We start from the raw sequence: 25,436 nt of genomic DNA, 5'->3' as shown, positions 1-25,436 counted from the left end.
TGATCTATAATTACTAGGCAATATTGCTTTCTTTTTTCATGGGACTTAAGGATTTATAAAATCAGTCTCTATGCCCAAGATCCTCTAAAAGAACACTGGAGACGTGGTTTTATTTTTATTGCTTTTCCAGGGTTGTACTGGGCACATGTAGTGCACTACTGACAAAATTGTACAGTTTTTCTTCCCATTCCCTTTCACCACCAGCACCGGCCCATTATATCCATTGTTCTGTCTGGTATGTTGTGTCCTATGGTGAATCCAGAGTAAGAATCTTCTGACGCTTTTTGGGGTGATCACTTTCTCTTTGGTCCCATTCCCCATTACATATGTTGTTGGTGGAGTACTGGTGAGTGTCTGGAACAAGCTGCAGAGTAGTAGTAGAGGAGGGTACAATTTTGTCTTTTAAAAAGCATTTAGATAGTTACATGGGTAAGTTGGGTATGGAAGGATATGGGCCAAATGCGGGCAATTGGGATTACCTTTGGGGTTTTAAAAAGGTGCGGCATGGACAAATTGGGCCGAAGGGCCTGGTTCCATGTTGTAAACCTCTATGACTCTATGCAGCATGCTGTTGAGGTTGCCAATGACACCACTGGACAGGAACACAAGCTTCCTTGAGAACTTATCTCCGTGTGAGAGCATATTGTTTGGGGTTACTTTTCTAGGTTAGGTGTCTGGGTACAGAGGGCATTAGCTATGAGGAGAGGTTGGAGAAACTTGGTTTGTTCTCACTGGGAAGACAGAAATTGAGGGGCAACCTGATGGAAGTCTACGAGATTATGAGAGGCATGGACAGAGTGGATAGTCAAAACCATTTTCCCAGGGTGGAAAAGTCAATTTCTAGGTTTAAGGCATGAGGGGCAAGATTTAAAGAAGATGTACAAGGCAGATTTTTTACACAGAGAGTAGTGGGTGCCTGGAACTCGGTGCCGGGGGAGGTAGTGGAAGCGGATACGGTAATGACTTTTAAGGGGCATCTTGACAAATACATGAATAGGATGGGAATAGAGGGATATGGTCCCCCGAAGGATAGGGGGTTTTAATTAAGTCGGGCAGCATGGTCGATGCAGGCTTGGAGGGCCGAAGGGCCTGTAGCTCTGCTGTAATTTTCTTTGTTCTTCGTTCTTCTATTACCCCGTTCATTTCCTCACATCTTAACTGCATATTGCGTATGTGATCCTTTCCTTCAATGTTCATCTATCCCACTTGGTTATTTCCATTGTCCCTAATTGTAGTAAACAACCCAGTTGCTGGCAGGAGGAGGCTTTCCCATTGAGTGCACTTCAATCTGACATGGTTTTCAACCTTCCCATATTCAGAATTTGCAACAGATTGTGTTCTGTGAGCAGCTGCTTCCTCAACATTGTAATTGGTTCACTTACTCTGTCTGCCCATGCTGGACAATCATGCTGGAATACAAATAAATTCTCAAATATCTTAAACCCTCTGTAGTTAGCTGCCACAAAAAAGAAACAAATCCATCCTGCTGGGAGCAGAATGGGTTACCTGACGAAGAGGGAAACCTCGAAAGCTTGTGAGTCTATTATCAAATAAATCGGTTGGACTAAAACCTGGTGGTGTCAGACTTTTTACTGTGTTTACGCCAGTCCAACGCCGGCATACCCACATCATTAGTTCAGCTGAACATACCTGATAATTCAAAATCTTAAAAGTTTGTAATTCCCAATTCCTGGAAAAATGAATATATCTGCTGTCTCTGCTAGTTTCAAAAGGGGCGGAGTAAAAATTCTCAAATGGACGTCATTACATCATCACTTTTTAAAAATCAAGCATTCAGGATGCAGGACTCTAATTTATCAGAATCTAATTCTAGAATTATCTTTTCACTACCAGTTGTATCAGGAATATATCTTTCAAGCTGACAAGAAGTTCTGATCAATCCAGCAGACGATTTTCGTAACCACTTAAGATATCCCAAATTTTAATTAACCTTATCAAATTAAGACTGTCATGTTTTCACATTTATTCCACTTTCCTTCAGCCTATGCTTAAAATTTGCACATTTAATTGCTTCCCATAAACCTGCCGTTGTAAACTGACACCGGCACAAGTTTCAGGGTGATTTAAAATCAAAACTCTTTACTGAAATGACTATGTAAGGGGTAGGATTATTAAGTTTGCAGATGACAGTAAGATTGGCAGGTGGTTAACAATGAGGTGGAGTTTCTTGGGCTACAAGAAGATATGGATGGAATGGTCAAATGGGCAGATAAATGGCAGATGGAATTTAACCCTGAAAAGTGTGAGGTGATGCAATTTAGAAAGAGTAATTTGATAAGAAAGCACTCAATGAGTGGTAGGACATTAGCATGTTCTGTGGAATAATGGGACCCTGGTGTTTTTGTCCACAGATCTCTGAAGGCGGAAGGGCATGTTAGTAAGGTGGTGAAAAAGGCAAATGGGACACTTGCCTTTATCAATCAAAGCAGAGAATTCATGTTGGCGTTGTATAGAACTTTGGTGAGACCACAGTGAGAGTACTATGTGCAGTTTTGGTCACCACATTATTGGAAGGATGTGATTGTATTGGAGGGGGTGCAGAGGAGATTTATCAGGGTGCTGCTGGGGATGGAACATTTCAGTTGTGAAGAGACATTAGAGAGGCATGGGTTGTTTTCATTAGAAGACTGAGGGGTGACCTAGTTGAGGTGTACAAGATTATGAGAGACATAGAGTGGATAAGGGCCAATCACAAAGGGATATCGGTTCAAGGAGAGGGGCGGGATGTTTCGGGAGGATATGAAGAAAAATGTTTTTGCCCAGAAAGTGGTGACAGTCTGAAATGTGCTGCCTGGGAGGGTGGTGAAAGCGGGTTGCTTCACATCCTTTAAAAAATATTTGGATGAGCACTTGGCACATCATAACATTCAGGTCTATGTGCTGGCAGATGGGATTGGTGGGAGTTCAGATATTTCTTGGGCGGCACGGTGGCACAGTGGTTCGCACTGCAGTCTCACTGCACCAGAAACCTGGGTTCGATTCCTGGCTTGGGACACTGTGTGGTGCTTACACATTCTCCCCGTGTCTCCATGGGTTTCCTCTGGATGTTCTGGTTTCCTTCCACAGTCCAAAGAAATGCGGGTTAGGTGGATTGGCCATGCTAAATTGCCCCTTACTGTCAGGGGGACTAGCTAGGGAAATGCATGGGGTTATGGGGATAGGGCCTGAGTGAGATTATGGTTGGTGCAGATTCGATGGGCTGAATGGCCTCCTTCTGCACTATAGGGTTTCTATGATTCTGTGTCCATAGGCTGCTCTCCCCTTTGAGGAGGAGAACTGATTGGTGGTGATTTAACCTGAGGACTGCTATATCTCAGGTTCGGAAGGCAGGCTTTCATGAATAACTGCAGCCAGTCTGGAAATTGAACCCACGCTGTTGGCATCACTCTGCTTCAGTAACCAGCTGTCCAGTCAACTGAGCTATGTTCTTAATTGTTTATATAAAGTAAAAGAATGTAATAAAAATACATGACAAGAAAGACTATAATACATTGTGACGATTAAGTATATAGATGATTAAACATGCACCATTTCTCAGTGATTATCTCTTATTCCCAAACTATACTCACACTCCCTGAACTCACTTGGACATCCCCTTACCCAAACAACATCCAATTTTGTATTTGTTTGGGTAAAATCCAGTTATTAGTTACCACACATTACAGCTTAAAAGACCATGCCTGAGATACCTTCTTTTGTCAATTCAGCAAAGGTATGAAAGAGGAGAATGTCTGCAATATGTCCTGTCTCTGAATCTCAGATGAACTGGCCTGTCCCTAGGTCTTGACCTGTCTGTCTGTTAGATGGTAACTAGCTTCTTGGGCTTTTGGATGCTACTCATCAGAGTAGCTCATATGATTCAGCAAAGTGAATTCGATCATTGTGTCTCTTTAGCCCAGCCAGGAGGAAGTTTTCCTATCAGTGTTGGACATAATTTGACTGTTTTAATAAATAAACTTCTATTGTTTACAAATAAAATGAAGATTTGGATAGATTGACATGTAGTGCATCTAGACTTGAAATGTTAACTCTATACTTTACCCACAGATGCTATCAGACCTGCTGAGATTTTCCAGCATTTTCTGTTTTCATTTAGATTCCAGCATCTACAGTACTTTGCTCTTATCTCAAGCTGTCAGATGTACTAGCTCTCTTCCCTCTGAGGGTGTAGCAGTTGTTCTATTGGGGATATGTTGATATGAAATATCTGTTGATACTTCATTCTTTTGATTTGGCTGTCTGCATCTCTCATATTCCTTGACTCTAGAAATTTGCATTTGTGTACCTCCAGTGATCTCTCACTCATTTAGTAAGCTGGTTTCACTAATAGGGCAATTTACACCTGATTTTGACTGGATGCTTGCCAATCCTGTTATTGGACAAATTGCATCTCATCATGCTTTGGAATCCTGGCTACTGCTGTTGCCAGGCAGATTTCTACCTGCTACTGGACAAATAGCATCCTATCATGCCTTTTTAAATTTTTGTTCCTGCTGTTGCTAGGCAGATCCCTCATAATATCATGTGTGATACTTACACAGTTAAACTCATTCCAGATTGAGTAAGAAAAGATCAGCCACCAACCATTGAAGTCAGTCAATGAAACCCAAAATTGTAAACACGTTACAAGTCTTGATAATGAAAATAACATCAAGTTTTCTGAAATATCCCTGCTGAAGAAATTATAGCAGTCCCACAGTTGCTTTATGGTTTTCAGTGGTTTTTAATTCTTTTTATGTCCTGCATTCATCAATGCTTGCAAAGATAAGTTATCCCAGATCTATATGGGAGATGATTTAAAATGCGTCCATTTGCTAATCATGTGGTATTTGACTGTTCTATAATTTACTTTTCAGACCTTCTGCCAAGGACTCAATTGAAGTAGCTTAGCTTCATGCCATTGCCAACATCTTGAAGGGAAATATTAGCTGTAAACAAGGCGTGTGTAAGATGTTTATCAAAGTTAATCTAAAACTACAATTGTTAGAAATAAGACAAAGATAGCTTTTGTATTAATTAACACTACCTAATAAGTGTCACAAACAAAAGAAAAATTATCAAAACCCACTGGAGATTCTATCAGGATGCAGCTGCTGAAAGGATAAGGAATGGTAGAAAAATAGGGGGCAAATCTCCCAGTCCACTGTGCTGCTCTAACAGTGCAGCAGGCTGGGAGACATCAGCGAAGGCTTTTTCGCAGGCACCCTGCTGGGAACCGTGGCCTCCGCACATCTCCGGGGCCAGGATTTCCAGAGTCGTCATCTTCACACTGGAACTTGGCGTGCGGCTGATTTGAATATTATAATGAGCATTTAAATCCTATTAGCAGGCCTGGGACTGAAGTCTCTGGAGGGATGCTGTGCTGATGTGGAGATGCCAGCGTTGGACTGGGGTAAACACGGTAAGAAGTCTCTCAACACCAGGTTAAAGTCCAACAGATTAGTTTGTAGCAAATGCCACTAGCTTTCGGAACTGGCTCTTCCTCCGTCAGGTGGGTGGGAGTTCTGAACTCCAAAGAGACCTGTTGGACTTTAACCTGATGTTGTGAGACTTCTTACTAGGTTGCTGTGCTGGCTAGCAATTGGGAGGCCGACAGTGCAGGACTACTCTGCATGTGCTGATCTGTCAAAGTCGAGATCAGTGGATGCAGTGCCCCACTCCGTGCTATGCTGGTGGCCTCTCCAATGGGAATAGGCCCCGCCCACAGGTTTTCAGATAAATCTCCCTGAGACACTCAGGCAACTTTTGAGAAAAGGTTCTCAAATTATCACCTTTCACACATGTGTGTGAAAGGTGACATCTCCCAAAAAGATTCTGGAAACTATTTTACCATTTTGATTCTAAATGCTGAATCTGAGCGTGATTTCGATCCGACTTGTAAACCTGTTCTCAGGCGACCCATGCGCACTCAGCCTGAAAAAAATGTTGCAAGTTTGAATCACGCTTTGGGCAGGGCTTATCATGCCCAAAATGCTGCAGCTCTGATTGAAGCCTTCAGCTGTGCGTGTGCAGTAAAAAAAATTTGAAAAACGTTCCCTGTCACATCGCTTCGTGGCCACAAAAAGCAGATGAAGTAGCCCGGGAGCGATGGTCCCCATAGCTATCGCCCCACCCCCACAACATAACTGTCCCCCTTATTTACCACCCCCCCCCCACCGCTATCCAGACAATCGCGACCCCTTTCCCCCATCCTGATTTGCCCGCAGAATGGCTGCGGACCCACCCTTCCCCCCTATCAATCACCCATAGAGTGGCAGCAGACACCCCTGCTCCTGCCTCCCGCCTCCCTCATCCCCCCTCACCAGAGAATGATCTGGCCACCACCACCACCAGAGTTAGAGAACCACTTGTAGCTCTGAATTACCTCTTCAGAAGCTGGAGTGCCCAAAACAGAACTTTGCCGAGCACATCTGTTTCGCGTCGAATCTGGACGAGTAAACGCGATGGTGAAGGGGGAAATGCAGGTAAGATTGGGCATCCAGCTCAATAAGTCAATTTAAATGCATACAAATGCGTTTAAGATGACGTTGTGCCTGTTTTGGCTATGGTGCCAATTGCAGTCATTTTTGGGCCTTGGTAAAGTGAGAATCTGCACGGATGTGGGCACAGATCACACTATTCACCTCACGCCCGACTTTGCCAAGTTTTCACACTCAAATGGGCACAACGCAATGGTAAAATCGGGCCCTCTAAGTGTTGAATTGGTGGGAAAAATAGTGTAATTCACAATTCTTTTTTCAGTGGAAATTAAGACTTGAATCTTGCAAACTGTGACGCAGATGTCACAATCGTGAATGTCATTAAAAGCTTGAGGGTGAGGCCTGTTCATGCCGGCGTTTGACAGTTCCACGTCTCAGCAAACTACCCAGCCTTCAGGAGAACAGTGATCACGACGCCACACAACCTTGCCACAGCAACCTCTGCAAGACGTGCCGGATCATTGACATAGATGTCATCATCTCACGTGAGAACAGCATCCACCAGGTTCACAGTACATATACTTGCAACTCGGCCAACATTGTCTACCTGATACGCTGCGGAAAAGGATGTCCCGAGGCATGGTACATTGGGGAGACCATGCACGCACTACAACAACAGATGAATGAACACCACTCGACAATCACCAGGCAGGAGTGTTCTCTTCCTGTTGGGGTACACTTCAGCTGTCACGGGCAATTGGCTTCTGATCTTTGGGTAAGTGTTCTGCAAGGCGGCCTTCACAATACATGACAACGCAGAGTCGCTGAGCAGAGACTGATGGCCACATGAGGACAGCCTCAACCAGGAACTTGGGTTCATGTCACACTATCTGTAACCTGCACAACTTGCCTGGGCTTGCAAAATCTCACTAACTGTCCTGGCTAGAGACAATACACATCTCTTTAACTTGTGCTTAACCATTACTCCGTTCATAGTGTCTGTACGTTTTAAGACTTGATCGCCTGTAAAGACTTGCATTCCAACCATTATTTTGTAAATTGAGTTTGTGACTTTATATACTCTGTTTGTTCGTGAACTGAAATCCCACTCACCTGATGAAGGAGCAGTGCTCCGAAAGCTAGTGGCTTTTGCTACCAGGTAAACCTGTTGGACTTTAACCTGGTGTTGTGAGACCTTTTTCTGTGTTTACCCTGGCCCAACGCTGGCATCTCCACATCAAAGATTCCCATGCCCAGGGTGCACCACCCCCTTGCTGCCCAACCCCATGGGGAGGCCCTGATTACCCCCCTTCATTCTAGCAGTGCCTTCTGCTAGTTCTTTCAACATGGGAGCTACTCTAAACGCTGCCAGAGTAAGATATTCCTGGCAGGGTTGGAGATGCAATCAGGCCTGGAGAATTCAATCCAGGGCTCAATAATGACATTTAAATTGCATTACAGCTAGATTAAAATCACTTACCTAGTCTTCTCTCCAGTTTCCAGCATGGTCTTGGTGCGCCTGCTATCCGGTGGTGGGAGACACACATGCATCGGGAACGCATGTGCAAATCCCATGAAATGGCCGACACACGTATCTCCCAACCAATATGCCAAAAAATTAGCGTGTCATGATGGGAGAATGGGACCACATGTTTCCACACAAATGTATGGCTCCCACAAAGTAAAGTGAGGAATTACAGAGACATTACAAGTCTTTTTGGTTACTATTTCTCTTTCTGAATACAGTCATACAAATATAAACTATAGATGGATTTTGAAGTAGTACAGAACAGCATCTGTTAGGTCTGTGTGCACACTTCTGCTATGAATCATGTTAAATATCATCTTGGTGAGAACATTAGCACGCACACAGCCGATGTCTACCTGAAGTATGCAACGCAAGCAGATGTGACGTCAATCAGAGAGCAAGGCTGATTTGATGCTAATGGTGCCATTTTTGACCACAACACTCCAACCAAAGCCCTTTCTCAGCCTCACTTAACTGAACATGTCTTCAGCAGCAGAAAGGACACCCCACCAGGAGTGGTATAGTAGCACAGTGGTTAGCACTGCAACTTTAAAGGACCAGGGACCCGGGTTCGATTCCCAGCTTGGGTCACTGTCTGTGTGGAGCTTGCACGTTCTCCCTGTGTCTGCGTCGGTTTCCTCTGGGTGCTCTGGTTTCCTCCCACATTCTGAAAGGCGTGCTGGTTAGTTACATTGACCCAAACAGGCACCGGAGTGTGGTGACTAGGGGAATTTCACAGTAACTTAATTGCCGTGTTACTGTAAGCCTTACTCGTGACTAATAAATAAACTTTAACTTTGAATGAATCATTAACTACTTACAGGTTAGTTGCTGGTATAATTATGCTTTTTAGTTGCTTCTCAACTTTGCCTTTTGCCTGAGGTATGGTGACCTTCAAGTTAAATCACTACGAGTTAGCTCTCCCCTGCAAAGGAACAAGTGGCCTATGGTCATGCTGGGACTGTGGCAGCATTTCAACCTTAAACACCTCTAACACATCCTCATAATTCCTCAAATAGGAAAAAACTGTTCCTCAAATAGTGAAAAAGTGCTCCTGAAACAGCGATAAAAAGTGTCAAGATATGAAACATTAAAGTGAGGAACTACATGTAGAATGTAGGTTCTTCAACCTGACACCTGTTGCATAAAGGAAGTCACTGAAGTTTTTCACTGAAAGCAAGCTGGCTACTTTCCATTCCCTCTTGTTATAAAGAAGCAGACAGAGTAAACACACTGTTGCATAATGATTGCAGGCTTTCTGTGGTGCAGGATGCCATTGACTACATATAATTATGTTGCGAGAGCCAATTGTCAAATCTCCCTTGCACGAAAACTGAAAGGGATTCCATTTCCTCAGCAGCTAGCTACTGTGTGACCATATACAGAAAACCATTCAGGTCAATGTCCAACTCCTGGCAGTGATCATGATACTGTTGTCCTGCAACTGTGTCATCAACATTTGAGACATTATGGCAAACTAATTGATGACTATTAAAATGAAGAATCAGCTTCTGACCACTTGGCTCATAAGAAGCCATGCAGTGTATTCAGTCATCCTGAAAGGAGAACAGGTTTGTGTCGCAACGAGACGTTGCCATTCTGCTGGAATAGTGCCTCAGCTATCCTAGAAATCTGTTGAGAGGACAGATTGCTGGGCTGCTGTGACACTTTATCTAATCACTAATCTGTAGCCATGATGGCAGAAAGCTGGCCTTGTGTGACAGCAGACTGAGCATCAGATGCTACATGATGGTTAGCTCCATGAGTGTGTGAACAATGTTGGTCACCTCTTAAATACTGGGTGCTGAGTTCCACGTTTGTTCAAAGTCCAATTTTAAGTTAGTGCTGAACTCCTCCATGCTCCTTAATGTTGAGTGCAGGCTTTTTGTCAGATTTTCCAATTCACCAAGAATTGTTGCATCTACATTCATATCCAATCCCATGTGTCTACCCTTAGGAGGGACTGTGCTCAGAATTAACACCCATTTTGGTTCAGGAAAAAGTGGGGAACCAGTTATTTAAGGAAATTGTATCAAATCTGACTCCCAAAAATGCTTTGCCTGCATTCTTTCTCAAAACACTATCTGTCCACCTGAGGGATCCACCACACGTGCATTTTACTGCATGTAAATGAATCAAAGGGACATGACCTACCTCACTGTCTCCATTTTTGCTTCCACATAGTTCCAATGATTAATGTCGTTACAAGTGCAACAGATGTAACCATGGCAGATTTTCCACAGTAGATGTAACTCTGAGGTAGTCAGTTTTTCTGGCAGAATGAGGATTGGTGGAGTTTTTTTACCTTCATACTGCTCTTTAAAGTTCTTTGAGCATTGAATTAGGACTTTTGTTGCTACATTTAACAAACTCTGCTCAAAGTACTATTTTTCACATAGATTTCTCTTTTTTTCTAAGAGCATAGGTAATAGGTGCATAAATAGACATACGGCCTTTTGAGTCAGCCTCAATTCCACTTTCCACTCGGTCACATAACCGTTGCTTGCCTAATTTATTCCAGCATTAAATACACTCAATAATGGAACATCTACAACGTCTGAGTGAAAATGTTATCCTCATTTCAGTCCTAAGTGATTGACCCCTTTTCCCTTGGCTATGTTCCAGATTCTAGATTCCAGAGTCAGGGAAACAACCCTTAGGTCATATTTTTCACATGGTGAGATGAAAATAGCAGCAGAGGGCTAGATTCAAAAATGTACTTTAAACCTAATAAGAGAAGATTGAAAGTTGGAGTTCTTTGGTGAGGTAGTGTATTCTTTTGGATATAGTCCTGGGATACCTTTTGGGAATGTGCGTAAAAGGCATATAAACTCACTGCAACTGTCAAGACAACTGTCAAGAACACTGTCAAAGCATTTAAATATCCTTCCTTTTAAATGTTATAAAAAATTGTACTTTCAATCTCACTCTGTTGACATAAGCCCAAAGACTATCATTACAGAATTGGTGCTGCATGAATGACTTTACAACCTATCATTACATTGTAGTACTTATCATGGTTTGATTGACAGCACCAGGTGGGTATAAACTCTTTGAAATGGGATTGAAAATACAAATGCTTGATTTCATAAGGAATGAAAAGAAGTTAAATATAGTAAATGGGTTTTTATCGATGAGAGTAATTCATTAATAGACACTTAAGAACTTAATCTTAGTTGGTAGGTGTAAGGGTAAAAGATGGGAGGCATCAAATAATACGAGTAAGCATTAAGTTAGTTTAGGGGCTATCAAAGGCCAGCATGTTGGATGGAGGGCATGAGTTGTCATGGATGGGGCAAAGGAAGTGTTTGGAGGAGGGGTGAATGCTAGAAGTTGTTTTGTTTTATTCAGTTCTTGATATCTTTGACTAAGTGCCAAAAGATGCAAGCCTTCTGATCAGTCCACCATCGCACCTGGAGTCGAGAGTCTCAAAACTCTTTCTGGGATCATCCACCATGAGTCCCATTTTTACATGCACTTCCTGGGACAAAAATCAGAACTTCTGGGGCACTTTTTCCTAGGTCATTTTTGTGGAGTCAGTGTGCACTCCTGACTCAGGAACAAAAATCCAGGTCTATTCTGTCAAGTCCCTTAAACTCCTGTATGATCAGAGCTAATTTTTCTCAAATCCAGAGGATATAGGCTCCATGTAATCAGCCTCTCATCACGGAACAACCTTCTTATCTATTATGAGGACAACCAATCATCAGGTTAGAGGCTGTAGAATGAGGCATCATGGAATTCATATCTTCCATACATGTGAAAATACAAAAAGATTTATTTAGCTTTTCGTAAACCACAGACAGCTTATATGAGAAGCTATTGGGAAATGCATCAACTTCTGACTGAAGATCTATTTCCAGCAGCACCAGTCTCTGTCAAAGTCACCACTACCTTAAACATCTTTATATCTAAATACTTTGAGATGAAACTCAAATACTTAATTTCTTTAGTTTGTTGGTCAGGAACTCTGATTCATGATGAATCTTGGGACTCTTGTGCATATGCTGACTGGAAAATGGAGGCTTGTGCAGTTCATGTTTTTTTGTGTTCTTCAGGCTGACACTGCCAGCCTGTGCAGAAGGGAAAAGAGAAAATAGTGCATAGAGGCAAGTCAGATAGCTTGGATTGGAACACTATTATCTAGTAGATGTCCCGGGGAGCAAGACATAGGTGAGGAGATGGGCAGAAAGAGATTTCAAACCAGGGGAGGGGAATTTGGAAAGATCCCAAATAGAAGTCCCAAGTAAGGGACAAAGCCAGGGGACAGGAGCAAGTTCCCATTAAATGAAGTTAAAGAAAGAAACAGAATATTAGGCTCTGAATTCAAGAAAGAGCTGTGGGGAGTAAGCATGAGAGGAACCCTGAAGATCCAGGAAGGCAGTAGAACGTTGGTGATTCCATATTGTGAAGGTACCCCTTTGGAGCAGTGGTGTTCTGCTTGGCATGGCTGAAGCTCTGAAATTGTGTTTGGAAACTGAAGTTTGAGTGTACTTGGAGATCCAGGGAAAATAATCTTCGAAGGTGAGATTGAAACACTTATTGAAGTCATCCAAGTGAGAGCGACTTTTGGACAGAGCTCCAAATGTGGAAAATCCTCATGAGAAAGGTGAAGTTTCAGTGAGATTGGTTGGCTCACAATGTGGCAAAAGTCTGAGTGTATTGTTGATAGATCTATGGAATCTGTTTTGGTTGCATCTGTGATTTATTCTGTAGCATGGTGTGTTTGACCATAGTTGCCTGTTAATTCACGTATATCACTTATTTACCCTGAATGTTATGATATAAGATAAAAAGATATTATAAATAGTTTCATCTTTGAAAACTGATAGTTCATCCTTTATTGTTCAAAACCTGGGGCATTTTGTGGCTTTAGTCGCTTAGTAAGTGTCTTAAATCTCAAGCTTAATTTACTTTAAGCAAAGATTGTTGGTCCTTAACCAGATTTCCCTCTATGACCTAGGTCTGGCCAAAGATCATAACAACTTCAGGGCAATGTCAAGTTACTTATCAAGTCAGTAAGTCACTGCTGCCTCAAGAAATGCATACAATCTGTCTTCATGAGTTACTTATAATTTATTTTCTTCCTAATAAATAGGAAAAGAAAAGTAGGGTGGAAAAGCTGTCCAATTCTGTGAGCTGACTGGTTGTAGGATGTAATTGATAGAATTCAAGCCACTCAAAATTAATTAGAAAAACATATCTATTCTACAAACAGTAAAGACTCCCATTTGTGTCTGGCTAGTGTACAATGCAAATCACCATAACCAACATGTTATTACCAGTACTTAAGGAGCTGTCATGACTATTTGATCATGTGAATATCTGCCATTCCAGTCCTAATGCATGTATCAGGATAGTTAATTGATGGCAAAGCCTATCCCTGCTACTAATAGCTGATTATCCTAGTGGGGCTTTCCATGGAGAACTGTTAAAATGACTGCCATTCGATCCTACAGAATGTCATCGAACAGACCCAAGATGTTCTAAAATATTAGGTGTTAGGATAAATTCCGATCAGCACAGGCGTCTTCAGGCTCATTTTGATATGTTACATATTTCATAAAGTTGCCATGAAGAATGTGACCAGGGAACTTCAAAGGTTTTAAAGGAGAGAGACAATAATGAATCCCTTTCCCCAAATGGAATCTGAAATCACCATCCTGAGAATTAAAACCACTCCTTCCAAGATGACAAGGACAAGTGCAACCACTAGACCACCATCATGGGAGAGAGCCCCACAGCCCAGCCTAGCCAATCCCCAGATCCCTTGGAGAACTCTGTCTCTGCAGCCTATCAGGGTAGAGGAGCACATTTGTAATGAAACTTAAATACTTAATGTTTTTAGTTCATTGTTGGGGAACTCTGATTCATGATGAATCTTGGGCCTCTTGTCCATGCACTAGCTGGATAATGGCCCATGTTCATCACAGCACTTACCTCCTTGCTCCATCCCCCCCACCCCCGAGTTCATGGTGCCAGGTCCAAGAGTTGCACCAAATCCTGCCCAATGGACTTCCTGTGTCATTTTGAGTATTCATTAGTTTCCTGCCCACTCTGGACAGGAACCTGATCGGAGCAGGTGGGGTGGACCAGGAGAATCGCAACAGGTCTGCACCTAGCACGAATCCTGTTTCAGACCTGATGTCAATTCATCAGGCCATCGGATTCCAGCCAATGGCTAGGAAGTCCACTGAATCCCAGCCTGTATCTCCCACTGGTCTTAAATACTTTTCCCTCTGAGAGAAACGAGTGTGTTTAATTCAACTCTGATTGTTTTAAGGCTTGTTTCTCTACGAAATATGCATCAATGCCTTGCTAATTTAAAATGTCTCACACTACTTGCCATTGGTGTTAGCAAATTAGCACTACATTTATACCTCTCTTGGTTTTTATGTCCATTGATTTAAAAATGCAGCATTTGGCTGATTACTCCTCTTTTTGGTAGTATTCATTGTGAGAGTTGCTGGGGATACTCAGAATTCTGGACTGCTCTTTATATTTTCTGTGGGTTTAACATTATTCAACAAAACTGATGAGTATTCAGAACTTCCCAAGTCCGTATGTCTTTTAAAATGTCAATTTTGTTCATTTCATTTAGGCTGCCAATAGTTCTTTCAGATTGAGAGAAAAATGTGCAACAAGGACATTTTTGCTCTTTAAATTCACTTGTTTCTACACTTGAAGTATCAGTGTGACTACTACCTGAGATTATGTTTACATCATGCTATGAATCTCTTATAGGTCTTTATTTTTGAAATGGAATGGAAAGTACTGGATTCACACAGCAGGCTACTCAGTATCTCATGAAGGAGTATATGCCTGAAATATTAACTTATTTGTTCACCCCACAAATGTTGGCTGATGTGTTGTATTTTTCAAGCATTTTCGCATTCTATTTCAGATATCTAACATGCAGTTTTCTGATCTTTTAGTTTTAAAATTATATTTTCAATTCCCTTTGTTCTATTTGTAAAAAGAAAGAATTGAGTAAATATTTGTCTTCTATTTAACAATTTTTCATTTTCATTAAATTGCATAACTTTTTCTTTTTAATTTCAATGTTTTGTAGTGTATCCTGGAATCAAAACTCTGCACTTTGTACAGACATCTGAACGCAATCAAACATACACTGAATCTGATTCTTGCACCAGGCCAAGGATCTCATGCTCAGATTTGTCACGTCCTACCTGGTGTCGTCTATGCTAGGTTGCTGAATCAAGCAACCAGATGCAATCAATCACTGGAAGAATGCTGCATAGATCTGTTGACCCTCACACTGATTGTGCCTTCTGCCCCTTGGGTGAGTGCATTTGTTTGGTTTGCCACCTTTCATGTATAGTAATTATAGAACTGTTCTAGTTGTTTGATGGCTGCAGATACCAATAGATGATTTGGAATACTTTATTGTTCTAAAATTGAATTTTGATTTGCCCTTCACAATGTATTTTCACACAAACTAATTTTTAAACAGTGTTTTGCCGCTATTTGCATGCAACAAGTTTTTGTCATGGAATGATATTTATTTCTGAAGTTGAGTTAAAATCAAAGTAACTGTGGAAATGATCAAAATAAGGTGAATGGGGGATATTTTATGTTTTTTTGGTGGCTTGTAAAATTGAAGGTGATTAGTTTTGTACCTACAGCGTATATTTTAAAGAAAGAATAAACTAGAATTTTTAAGGTGCCTCATCAAACTTACAGGGTGTCAAAAATAATTTCTGGGCTCTCAGCCAAACCTCTATGTATTCTTGGCTGACAGCCCAGACCTCTATGAGAATGCTAAAACAACTGGCCCCAAGAATAATATTGTTTGATTAACAGCTCTGGCTCCCTGATCTATTCTGTCAATTTCACAATGCTTATTTACACGAAAGAAAGAGATATCACACGCTTGCAATTTAGTTATTAATACTTTAAAGGATCTGGATGATTGACACATTCATTGGCTGTAATAAAAGCAATTTTATGAATGAATGATGTTTTAAGCTTTTTTAATACATTCTTTGTCACAATAGGGTTTATTGGTTCCATACAGAGTGTACAGTAGGTAAATGGGCATGAAACTGTCATCTAGAGGGTTTTTTTTTACAAAGTACATCTTTATCTAGAATGGGCCAATTCTCTTTCAGAGAGTTGACAGACATGATGGCATGGAGAGTATGAGGGGTCATAGAGATGGGTGGAGGTATATCTTGGCATGAGGGCATGGGTAATACCTTTTGAACTTAACTTTCAAAAGGCTTCTTCATAAAGACTATGATATATGACATCTTTGAAGTGCTGAGAATCACAAGTTCTTTAAAAACTGATTTGCCTCCATAAAAATTGTACAGTCCCCACAGTGTAGCCAGCCAGGTCAGGAGTGTAGCATGCGATCTTGTAATCCAAACCAGTTTGGCCGTTGAAGGGCATTGGTTAAAATGGAAAACCTGCAAAAGGAGTCAGAAATCGGGTCCCAGTCATCATTTTTTGTCCATGGAGTGTCCCTGACTGCATGAAAACCTAGCCTTATATTTCAGGTTAAGACAACCCTTCATTAGAATCAGCAGATATAAGGAGCTTCCCTCACCATGAATAGCCAACTCCAAATACAGCACCTACAAGAAATGCTATAATAAATTACTTATATAAATCAAGGGTAATGCAACAGAAATCTAAAATGAAATGTTTTATTAACCTAAGGTTACATACGATAGAAAGATGTGCAATATCAACAACACTTTCTAGGCAATACGATGCCTTTAACTTAGAAAATCTTTCTAGGGTCCTTTATTGAGGCATAATCAGATATAGATGGATACTAAGTCATAGAAATATATTAGGAGGAATAGCCCAGAGTTTTGTCAGAAAAATTGAATTTAAATAGGGAGAGCAGAGAGGCTTAAGGAGGAAATTCCAGAGTTTAGAAAAAAAATGGCTGAAGACAGACTACCTATGACGAGGTGTGGGAGGGTTTATATAAGAGACCCGAGTTGAGGGAATGGAGAATTTGGGGATAGAAGGTGGTGAACAGTTGTAGGACTTGGGGACTTTACATTCAGTAATGTAAAGTGATGAGTGATAGTTTTTGTTGTGTTGTCACAATGATATAAAGGCACACAATGTCACAATGATATAAATATCACTCATAAGGAATAGAGTAAACATGTGAGTTCATTTACTGAGTCAAGGCACATCAGGGAGCATTTATATATAGGTATCATAGAATCACAGAATCCCTACAGTGCAGAAGGAGGCCATTTGGCTTTGGCATTTGGCTTGAAAATTTGGCGACATTAGCAGCAGAAATAGGTATGTATGCTCTGCTCAAAAGGAAAAGTGAAATTAAAACTTGATCTCGTGACATACATTGTTTCTTCTAATGTCATTCTGCTATCCTTTAAAGGCATATCACAATAGTTATTACTCCTGCTTTTGTAAGTGAAAAACCCATTTGAATGACTTGATGAATTTTAGGCCATATTGACTGGAATCACAGGGTGGAAAATCTTGGAAGGTTTGATTGCATTGTCAGCATTACATAAACCCAGATAATTCATGTTGGTGCTGTTGATAAGCCTGCAATAAAGCATAGGTAGGCAACATAATCTCTTCATATGTGATGTTCTTGCAATTTGAATATCGGCTGGCAAGGTAGCACAGTGGTTAGCATTGTTGCCTCACAGCCCTCGGGACCCTGGTTCAATTCCAGGATTGGTAACTGTGTGAAGTTTGCACATTCTCCCCGTGTCTGTGTGGGTTTCTTTCAGGTGCTCTGATTTCATCCCACAGTGCAAAGATGTGCAGGTTAGGTGGATTGGCCATGCTAAATTGCCCCTTAGTGTCAAGGGGGACTAGCTGGAATAAATACATGGGGTAATGGGGATAAAGCCTGGGTGGGATTGTGATCGATGCAGACTCAATGAGCTGAATGCCCTCTTCTGCACTGATTCCATAACTATAAGACAAACTCCAGTTATACAAAATAAATTAAAATGTACAAATGTACAAACATTATTGCATATAAGGTCCACACCATAGTCAAATTGAGGCAGGTAGCCACTTCCTTAAATTAGTATTTTTTATCATAATTGCATCAATACTAATTTTACTAAAATCCAAGTAACAATTTCAAAATATAGGTTTTTCAATGTGGATTATTTTAATTTATCTTAATCCTTAATTAAAAGGACACAAGAACTAGGAGCAGGAGTAGGCCATCTGGCCCCTCGATCGAGCTCTGCTATTCAATAAGATCATGGCTGATCTTTTTGTGGACTTAGTATCACTTACCCACCAGCTCACCATAACCCTTAATTCCTTTACTGTTCAAAAATTTACCTATACTTGCCTTAAAAATATTTAATGAAGTAGCCTCAACCGCTTCACTGGGCAGGGAATTCCATAGGTTCACAACCTTTTGTGTGAAGAAGTTCCTCCTCAACTCAGTCCTAAATCTGCTTCCCTTTATTTTGAGGCCATGCCCCCCTCCATGCCAGTGGAAACAACTTCTCTGCTTCTATCTTATCTATTCCCTTCGTAATCGTATATGTTTCTATAAGATCTCCCCCCATTCTTCTGAATTCCAATGAGTATAGCCCCAATATCCTCAGTCTCTCCTCATAAGCCAACCCTCTCAACTCTGGACCAACCTAGTGAATCTCCTGTACACCCCCTCCAGTGCCAGTACATCCATTCTGAAGTAAGGAGATCAAAAATGTACACAGTACTCCAGGTGTGGCCTCACCAGCACCTTATACAGCAGCAACATAACCTCTCTGTTTTTAAACTCCATCCCTCTAGCAATGAAGGATAAAATTCTGTTTGCCTTCTTAATTACCTGCTGCACCTGCAAACCAACTCCTTGTGATTTTTGCACATGAACACCCAGGTCCCTCTGCACAGCAGCGTACTGCAATCTTTTACCATTTAAATAATAGTCTAATTATGCAATTACCTGATTTCAGATTACCCTCACAAAAGCAATATAATGTTTATATTTTGATTATGTCTTGAAAGACATAATCAGAAGGCAAGATGGACTTTTGAGTAGTAAAAGAGAATATTTATTTTAAAAAGGAAAAAAGTATATTTAACAACACAAAATCTCCCAAATAAATTCCAAATGCTGAAAAACCGAAGCAACTCCTGTCGATTTTTTTAGCAGGATTTTCAAATTAAATCTCCCACACTGTGAGCACTGCAGAGTGTCTCAGAGAAATACACACTGAAAATCAGGGGGCAACAAATATTGCAGTTAGAGAGGCCAGCAGCATAGTGCTGAGGAGGCCACTGCGCATACGCTGATCTGTCAGTGCTGAGATTGGCGCGTGTGCATTGCTGGCCTCCTGATCGCTGGCCAGCTCAATCACCTGGCAGCCCCAACTACTCCCCTCTCCGCCAGACACAAGCCCAGATGGCAGCTCCAATCACCCACTTCTCTCCCTCTGCCACTGATTCCAAATGCAGACTGGTGGTAGGACCCCTCACCCTCACTAATCTCCCCCTGATGCACCCCTTGGCACTGCCTGATGCTTGGGGTGTCCCTTGGGCAATGATACTTTTCTCCTTGGGCAGTGGCAGGGCACAGGCCGGCAATGTCCAGGGAGCACTGCCCCCACTTACCCCCAGCCTCTTGAGGGGCCCCCAAGGCCTGTGATCCCTCCAGTGGGTTGGCCACCAGTTTCCCATCAGTGGCGAGATGTTGTAAATCCAGCTGGAATGAACCATTCCTGGTAGGGGGGAGATGTGAGTGGGCCCGGAGACTTCAGTCCTGGACCCAGTAATGGGATGTAAGTTCAAACATTAAGATTTAAGTCAGCCTTGCAACAATTTCTGATGCAGGGCTGATTACGCTAAAAACCCTAGCTGCGCAGAGACCGTGGCTCCTATTGGGAGCCTGCCGAATAGCCTATGCTGACGTCTACCAGCCTGTCGTGCTGTTAGAGCAGCACAGTGGGACAATTTCTTTCTTCCTTCCTTTCCCCCCCCCCCCCCCCCGCCGCCGCCGCCATAGACTTCACTGATTCCAATGATGATCAGGTCACTGAAGAATAAGGTTGTTCTGCCATTCCTTTGTTGACAACAATTCTTTCAAATTCTGTCTCGAGAGCTATCAGTTCATGACCAGCGAGCAAAGATGTCATTCAAAGCTTTTATCCCCTAAATTATCAATACCTATCTCAGATCATGTATGTGTAATTTCATAATTGATTAATTTAATTGAAGATTGACTATCTATGTGCATCAGCTCTTGAAAGGACAATATTACTTTTGCAGCGGCTTTTGTTATCTGACTTTGCACAGTCGTCTATTGGGTCATGGCTTTTACTGAGCTGAATACAATTGATACTCATTTAAATTGAAAAAGTTTTAAATCCAGGTTTAACATAACTATTTGGTTAATTACTGTTTCTTCAATTATAACTTAATTCAGGTACAGCACTTGGTCTATCTGTTTTGGTCTGGTTCCTAGTTATGTAATAGCCCTTAATTAATACATGTGAGTGATTATAAAGGATAGAACACAAGATGGCTCCTTATCTCAGTGTTAGTACAAAATGGTTCCTTGATCTTGTTAACATGTTATTAATGATTATAACATGAAATTAATCTAAAAATTGCTTGAGATACATTACACCAAATCTAGCACCCAGGATTACTTATATCTCCCAGGGTTGAGGGAGAATTATGTTGCCAATGTATTGATCCCTCACTACTTATTTGATCTCCTTGTTCTTTTTATTTTGAGGCATGAGTGTTTGTTTCCAACTCAAATTAGCTGTACATGTTTGTAATCTTCCAGAGGACCCTCAAGTAACAAAGAATGAAAATAATATCAATTACACTAACACAAAAAATGTAGTTCTAATGCAAGGATGTTCATTTACATTCACAACTTGCTGCCACCATTATGTTTTCTCATCGCCTAAATTTTGCATCCCTTTTTCTTGTTTCTTATTATCCTATTATATCCTAACTACATGTATTTGTGAAGCCTCAGTTATTTTAATGATAGTCTTTAAATTTAGGGATAAAGGGGGTATAGTGTGACCTAGCTGATTTGTGATTTTCAATGCTTGCTCTTACCCAAGAGCTTCAAGTTTTTAGGTGTTCAGATCACCAATAACCTGTTCTGATCCCCATGTCAATACTATAGTTAAGAAAGCCCACCAACACCTCTACTTCCTCAGAAATCTAAGAAAATTTGGCATGTCAGCTACGACTCACCAACTTTTACAGATGCACCATAGAAAGCATTCTTTCTGGTTGTATCACAGCTTGGTATGGCTCCTGCTCTGCCCAAGACCGCAAGGAACTACAAAAGGTTGTGAATGTAGCTCAATCTATCACGCAAACCAGCCCCTCATCGATACTTCCCTTTGCCTCGGCAAAGCAGCCAGCACAATTAAAGACCCCACGCACACCAGCCTTTCTCTCTTCCACCTTCTTCTCTCAGGAAAAAGATACAAAAGTCTGAGGTCACATACCAGTCGATTCAAGAACAGCTTTTTCCCTGCTGCCATCAGACTTTTGAATGGACCTACCTTGCGATAAGTTTATCTTTCTCTACACCATAGCTGTGACCGTAACACTACATTCTGCACTCTCTCGTTTCCTCCTCCATGAACTGTATGCTTTGGCTGTATAGCACACAAAAAACAATACTTTTCACTGTGTACTAATACATGTAACAATAATAAATCAAATTAAAGTTAACTCCTGACTCATTGATATTGTGAACTTCTATTGGGAATAATGTATTTCTCCCAATTTGAGTTGTTTAAGTGGATTGAAAACAAAAGGTGGATTGGTACTCATTCAAATAGATATTTCAAAATATCTTTTAAACTGAAAAAATTTTAAATCCATTTAAAGATGTAAAACATTCTGCTACCTTACTTAATGCCACTATCAGCACTTCTTCAGTCTTCAACACTATCATTAACACTCCCTTTCTCTTGTGCCGATAACATCTTTGTCAAATCTCTCCTAGCTCCCTCCTACCCTGTCCTACTTTGCTTCACTGCTTCCACCCCCTCTTAAACAGTACAAAATCCCCCTCTTTTTAGCTCAAAATGTCATACAGCCTCAAAATATTAACCACAGATGCTGCAAGACCTGCTGAGTTTTTCTAGCATTTTTAGTTTTTATTTCAGATTTCCAATATCGGCAATATTTTACTTTTATATTAGGATATTTTACTCACCTGCTTGTGTAGTCTTAGTTTAGATTTTTTTTATCACTGCAAACTAGCAAAAATCACATTTAATGCAAACCTCAATATTGTTTATCACAGCTGAATAGTATCAATTGACATTGCCAGTATTTTGGGTGGAATTTCCCAAAAAAATTCTAAATACCGACTTTGCATAAAAACTGGAATAAATCCCACTGCTTTTTTCAGCGCTGAGATCAGTGCATGCGCAATAGTCCCACACTGCTGGCCCCGTGATTGCTAGCTTCTGATCGCTGGCCAGCCCTGATCACTATCCTCCCTTCCTCTGCCTATGATTCCAAATGCAGAGTAGCAGCGGGATCACCCCACCCCCACTGATTGCACCCAGAAGCCCTGCCCCCATTAGGTTCAGGCCCTGCCCTCTTGGCATTGCCCAGTGCCTGTTGGGCAGTGCCAAGGTGCCCCCTGGGTATTGTCACTTCGTCCCTTGAGCAGCACCGGAGGACTAGACTGGCACTGTCAAGCTGGCAATGCCCGGGAGCATACCCCCCTGGCTCCTGACTTCCTGGGTGTCTCCGTGGCCCTTTTCACTCCAGCAGGGTCAGGCTGCCAGCTCCCCACTAGTGGGGAGCTATTGTAAACCCCGCGGAAGTAAAACACTCCTGGCAGGGGCCAGAGATGCTTTAGCAGCGCAGCAAGCTGGGAAAATCGCCCCCTTTATCATAGTCTGTTTTGCAATGATGTTCTTGCTGGCAATAATAAAAAATAATCTTTTCCATTTCTTTATGTAGTACTAAAAATATTTCCTCATGGTATTACAGAATGATGAATAAAGTCTGATTATCAGTTTTAGGACATTGGTATACTTTATTCCATTCTCCCTCCCCCTTTCACTGTACCCATCCACACTGCATAAGAAGCCTGGAGCTCTACTTAAAAGTTCCAGCACTTGCATTAGTTGCATAGTTTAGGTGCCAAATTCCAACGCTTTTAGTCCCAGTCTATCCTTAAAATGAAATAGATCAACGTTTATCACGAGAGAGCTTAGTATCCAACCAAGTCCAGTCTTGCAATCCACTTTTCCATTTGACTCCTTTTCTTGTTCTAATGTTCCAAATTCAGATGAAAATGCTGTTTGATTTTTCCTCAAATCACTAGATTTTCTTCATCTGTCTCCCCCTCTTGTAAGTAGGCAGTACTCCCATTGCAAACAGCAAAATAAATAATTTCAAATGGTTTAATTTCAGAATTGAAAACAAACAATGACCGTAGGATAGATTGATGTGAATATTCCTTTCTCGTTTCCACTGATTACATAGAACATAGAACATAGAAAACTACAGCACAAACAGGCCCTTCGGCCCACAAGTTGCGCTGATCATATCCCTACCTACTAGGCCTACCCATTGCCCCCAATCCCATTAAATCCCATGTACTCATCCAGAAGTCTCTTAAAATACCCCAATGAGTTTACCTCTGCCACCACCGACGGCAACCAATTCCACTCACCCACCACCCTCTGAGTGAAAAACTTACCCCTGACATCTCCTCTGTACCTACTCCCCAGCACCTTAAACCTCTGTCCTCTCGTAGCAACTGTTTCAGCCCTGGAAAATAGCCTCTGAGAATCCACCTGATCTATACCTTTTGTTATCGGACAACAAATTTTATGAAATTGGGCACACAAAATGGAAGCAAACTAAAGCTACCCTCAGAGCCCCTCCACTGAGAATCACAAAGTAACAGACACCGATCAGTAGGCAAGAGCATGCTTTTAGAATGCAAATGAGGGCTAGCACATAAGGGAAGCTGGACAGGATGGCACCTACAGGAACTAAATCTCCACCCCATCAAAATCAGCACCTTTAAAACAGTCAAACAACCCATGGAGACACCTAAAATTAGCATAGTTAAGGAAACATTCCTGACCCCTCAAAACCTCTTTTGAGATCAATGACATGCCTATGGTTCAAACCCCAGACATTCTAGGCTATTAAATGACCAATCAGACAAAACAATTAACACACACCTAAAACAACTTCCTCAACACTTGGAAACATCGAGACAGGATGGCTAAGGTCGAATACTGTAAATAAAGTATTAGCATTTGAATCGCATACTGCACTGAAGTTCAGGCATAACTATAGTCTGCTGCGAGGGACGGGCAGAGCACTTTCGGGACAGTCCGATTGTATGTCCTGACTGTGCTTCTCCGTCGGCGTAAAAGGAAATAAAACTGTGCCATTATTGAACTTCACCCTGAGTCCGTAGTGGTCGTTTCGCCCACTCATGCTAACACCGTTCAACTCTTCCAAACCTCAACCCTTCTCATCACCTCTCATCCTAGCTCCCTCAACCTATCCGCATAAGGCATGCCACCCAATCTAGGCAACACCCTTGTAAATCTCCTCTGCACCCTTTCAATAGCTTCTACATCTTTCTTGTAATGAGGCGACCAGAACTGCGTACAGTACTCCACGTGGAGTCTGACAAGGTCTTATAAAGCTGCAGCATTATCTCCCGATTCCTAAACTCAATCCCTCGATTATGAAGGCTAGTACACCAAACGCCTTCTTGACCACACCCTCCACCTGCGAGGCCGATTTAAGAGTCCTATGGACCTGGACCCCAAGATCCTTCTGATCCTCTAAGCTGCTAAGAGTCTTACCCTTGATATTATACTCCTTCATCCCATTGGATCTGCCAAAATGGACCACTACACACTTATCCGGGTTGAAGTCCATTTGCCACTTCTCCACCCAGTCTTGCATTCTATCTATGTCACGCTGCAACTTCTGACATCCCTCCAGCCTATCCACAACACCACCAACCTTTGTGTCTTCGGCAAACTTACCAACCCATCCCTCCACTTCCTCATCCAGGTCATTTATGAAAATTACAAACGGCAAGGGTCCCAGAACAGATCCCTGGGGCACTCCATTGTTGACCGACCTCCATGCCTGGTGGGAAAGGACAACAAATGTTTTGTTCTTCTCTCACCTAGAACATGATTTTTTTTTTAGTAAACAGGCACAAGGCCCTAACATCCAGCTAATCATCATTAAGGAAGTTCATATTAAAAATTTCACTTTCTACTTCTATCTCTCATCAGAAAGGCAAATTGATTAATTGAAAACAATGATTTGTCAACTTTTTTACTAACATTAAACCTGTACTTTTTTTCAGCGATTTGCTTAAAGTCTCAAATCAACTTATCTGTCTTCAGCTTCTTTTCAGAGAAGTACCTTCTATTTCAGTGCTAATTCAGGTGAATTCCTTTTCCTAGTACAGAGCTTCATATAATGCT

At 41.6% G+C, this 25,436-nt stretch overlaps 1 protein-coding gene across 1 annotated transcript in view; it reads left to right on the top strand.

Moving 5' to 3' along the window:
- The window catches only part of LOC145343138 (uncharacterized), a 193,809-nt gene that overhangs the window by 117,710 nt on the left and 50,663 nt on the right, over positions 1-25,436 (top strand). Inside the window, exon 8 of the mRNA XM_080189082.1 lies at positions 15,041-15,271. Coding sequence (XP_080045208.1) covers positions 15,041-15,271 — 231 coding nt within the window. The remainder of the gene's footprint in view (positions 1-15,040; positions 15,272-25,436) is intronic.

Source organism: Carcharhinus amblyrhynchos, chromosome 5 (genome assembly GCF_965287045.1).
Source record: "Carcharhinus amblyrhynchos chromosome 5, sCarAmb.v2.hapA, whole genome shotgun sequence".
NCBI classification, from domain to species: Eukaryota; Metazoa; Chordata; class Chondrichthyes; order Carcharhiniformes; family Carcharhinidae; genus Carcharhinus; species Carcharhinus amblyrhynchos.
The sequence above is the reverse complement of the archived record's forward strand: the minus strand, read 5'-3'. Positions and strand labels throughout refer to the sequence as shown.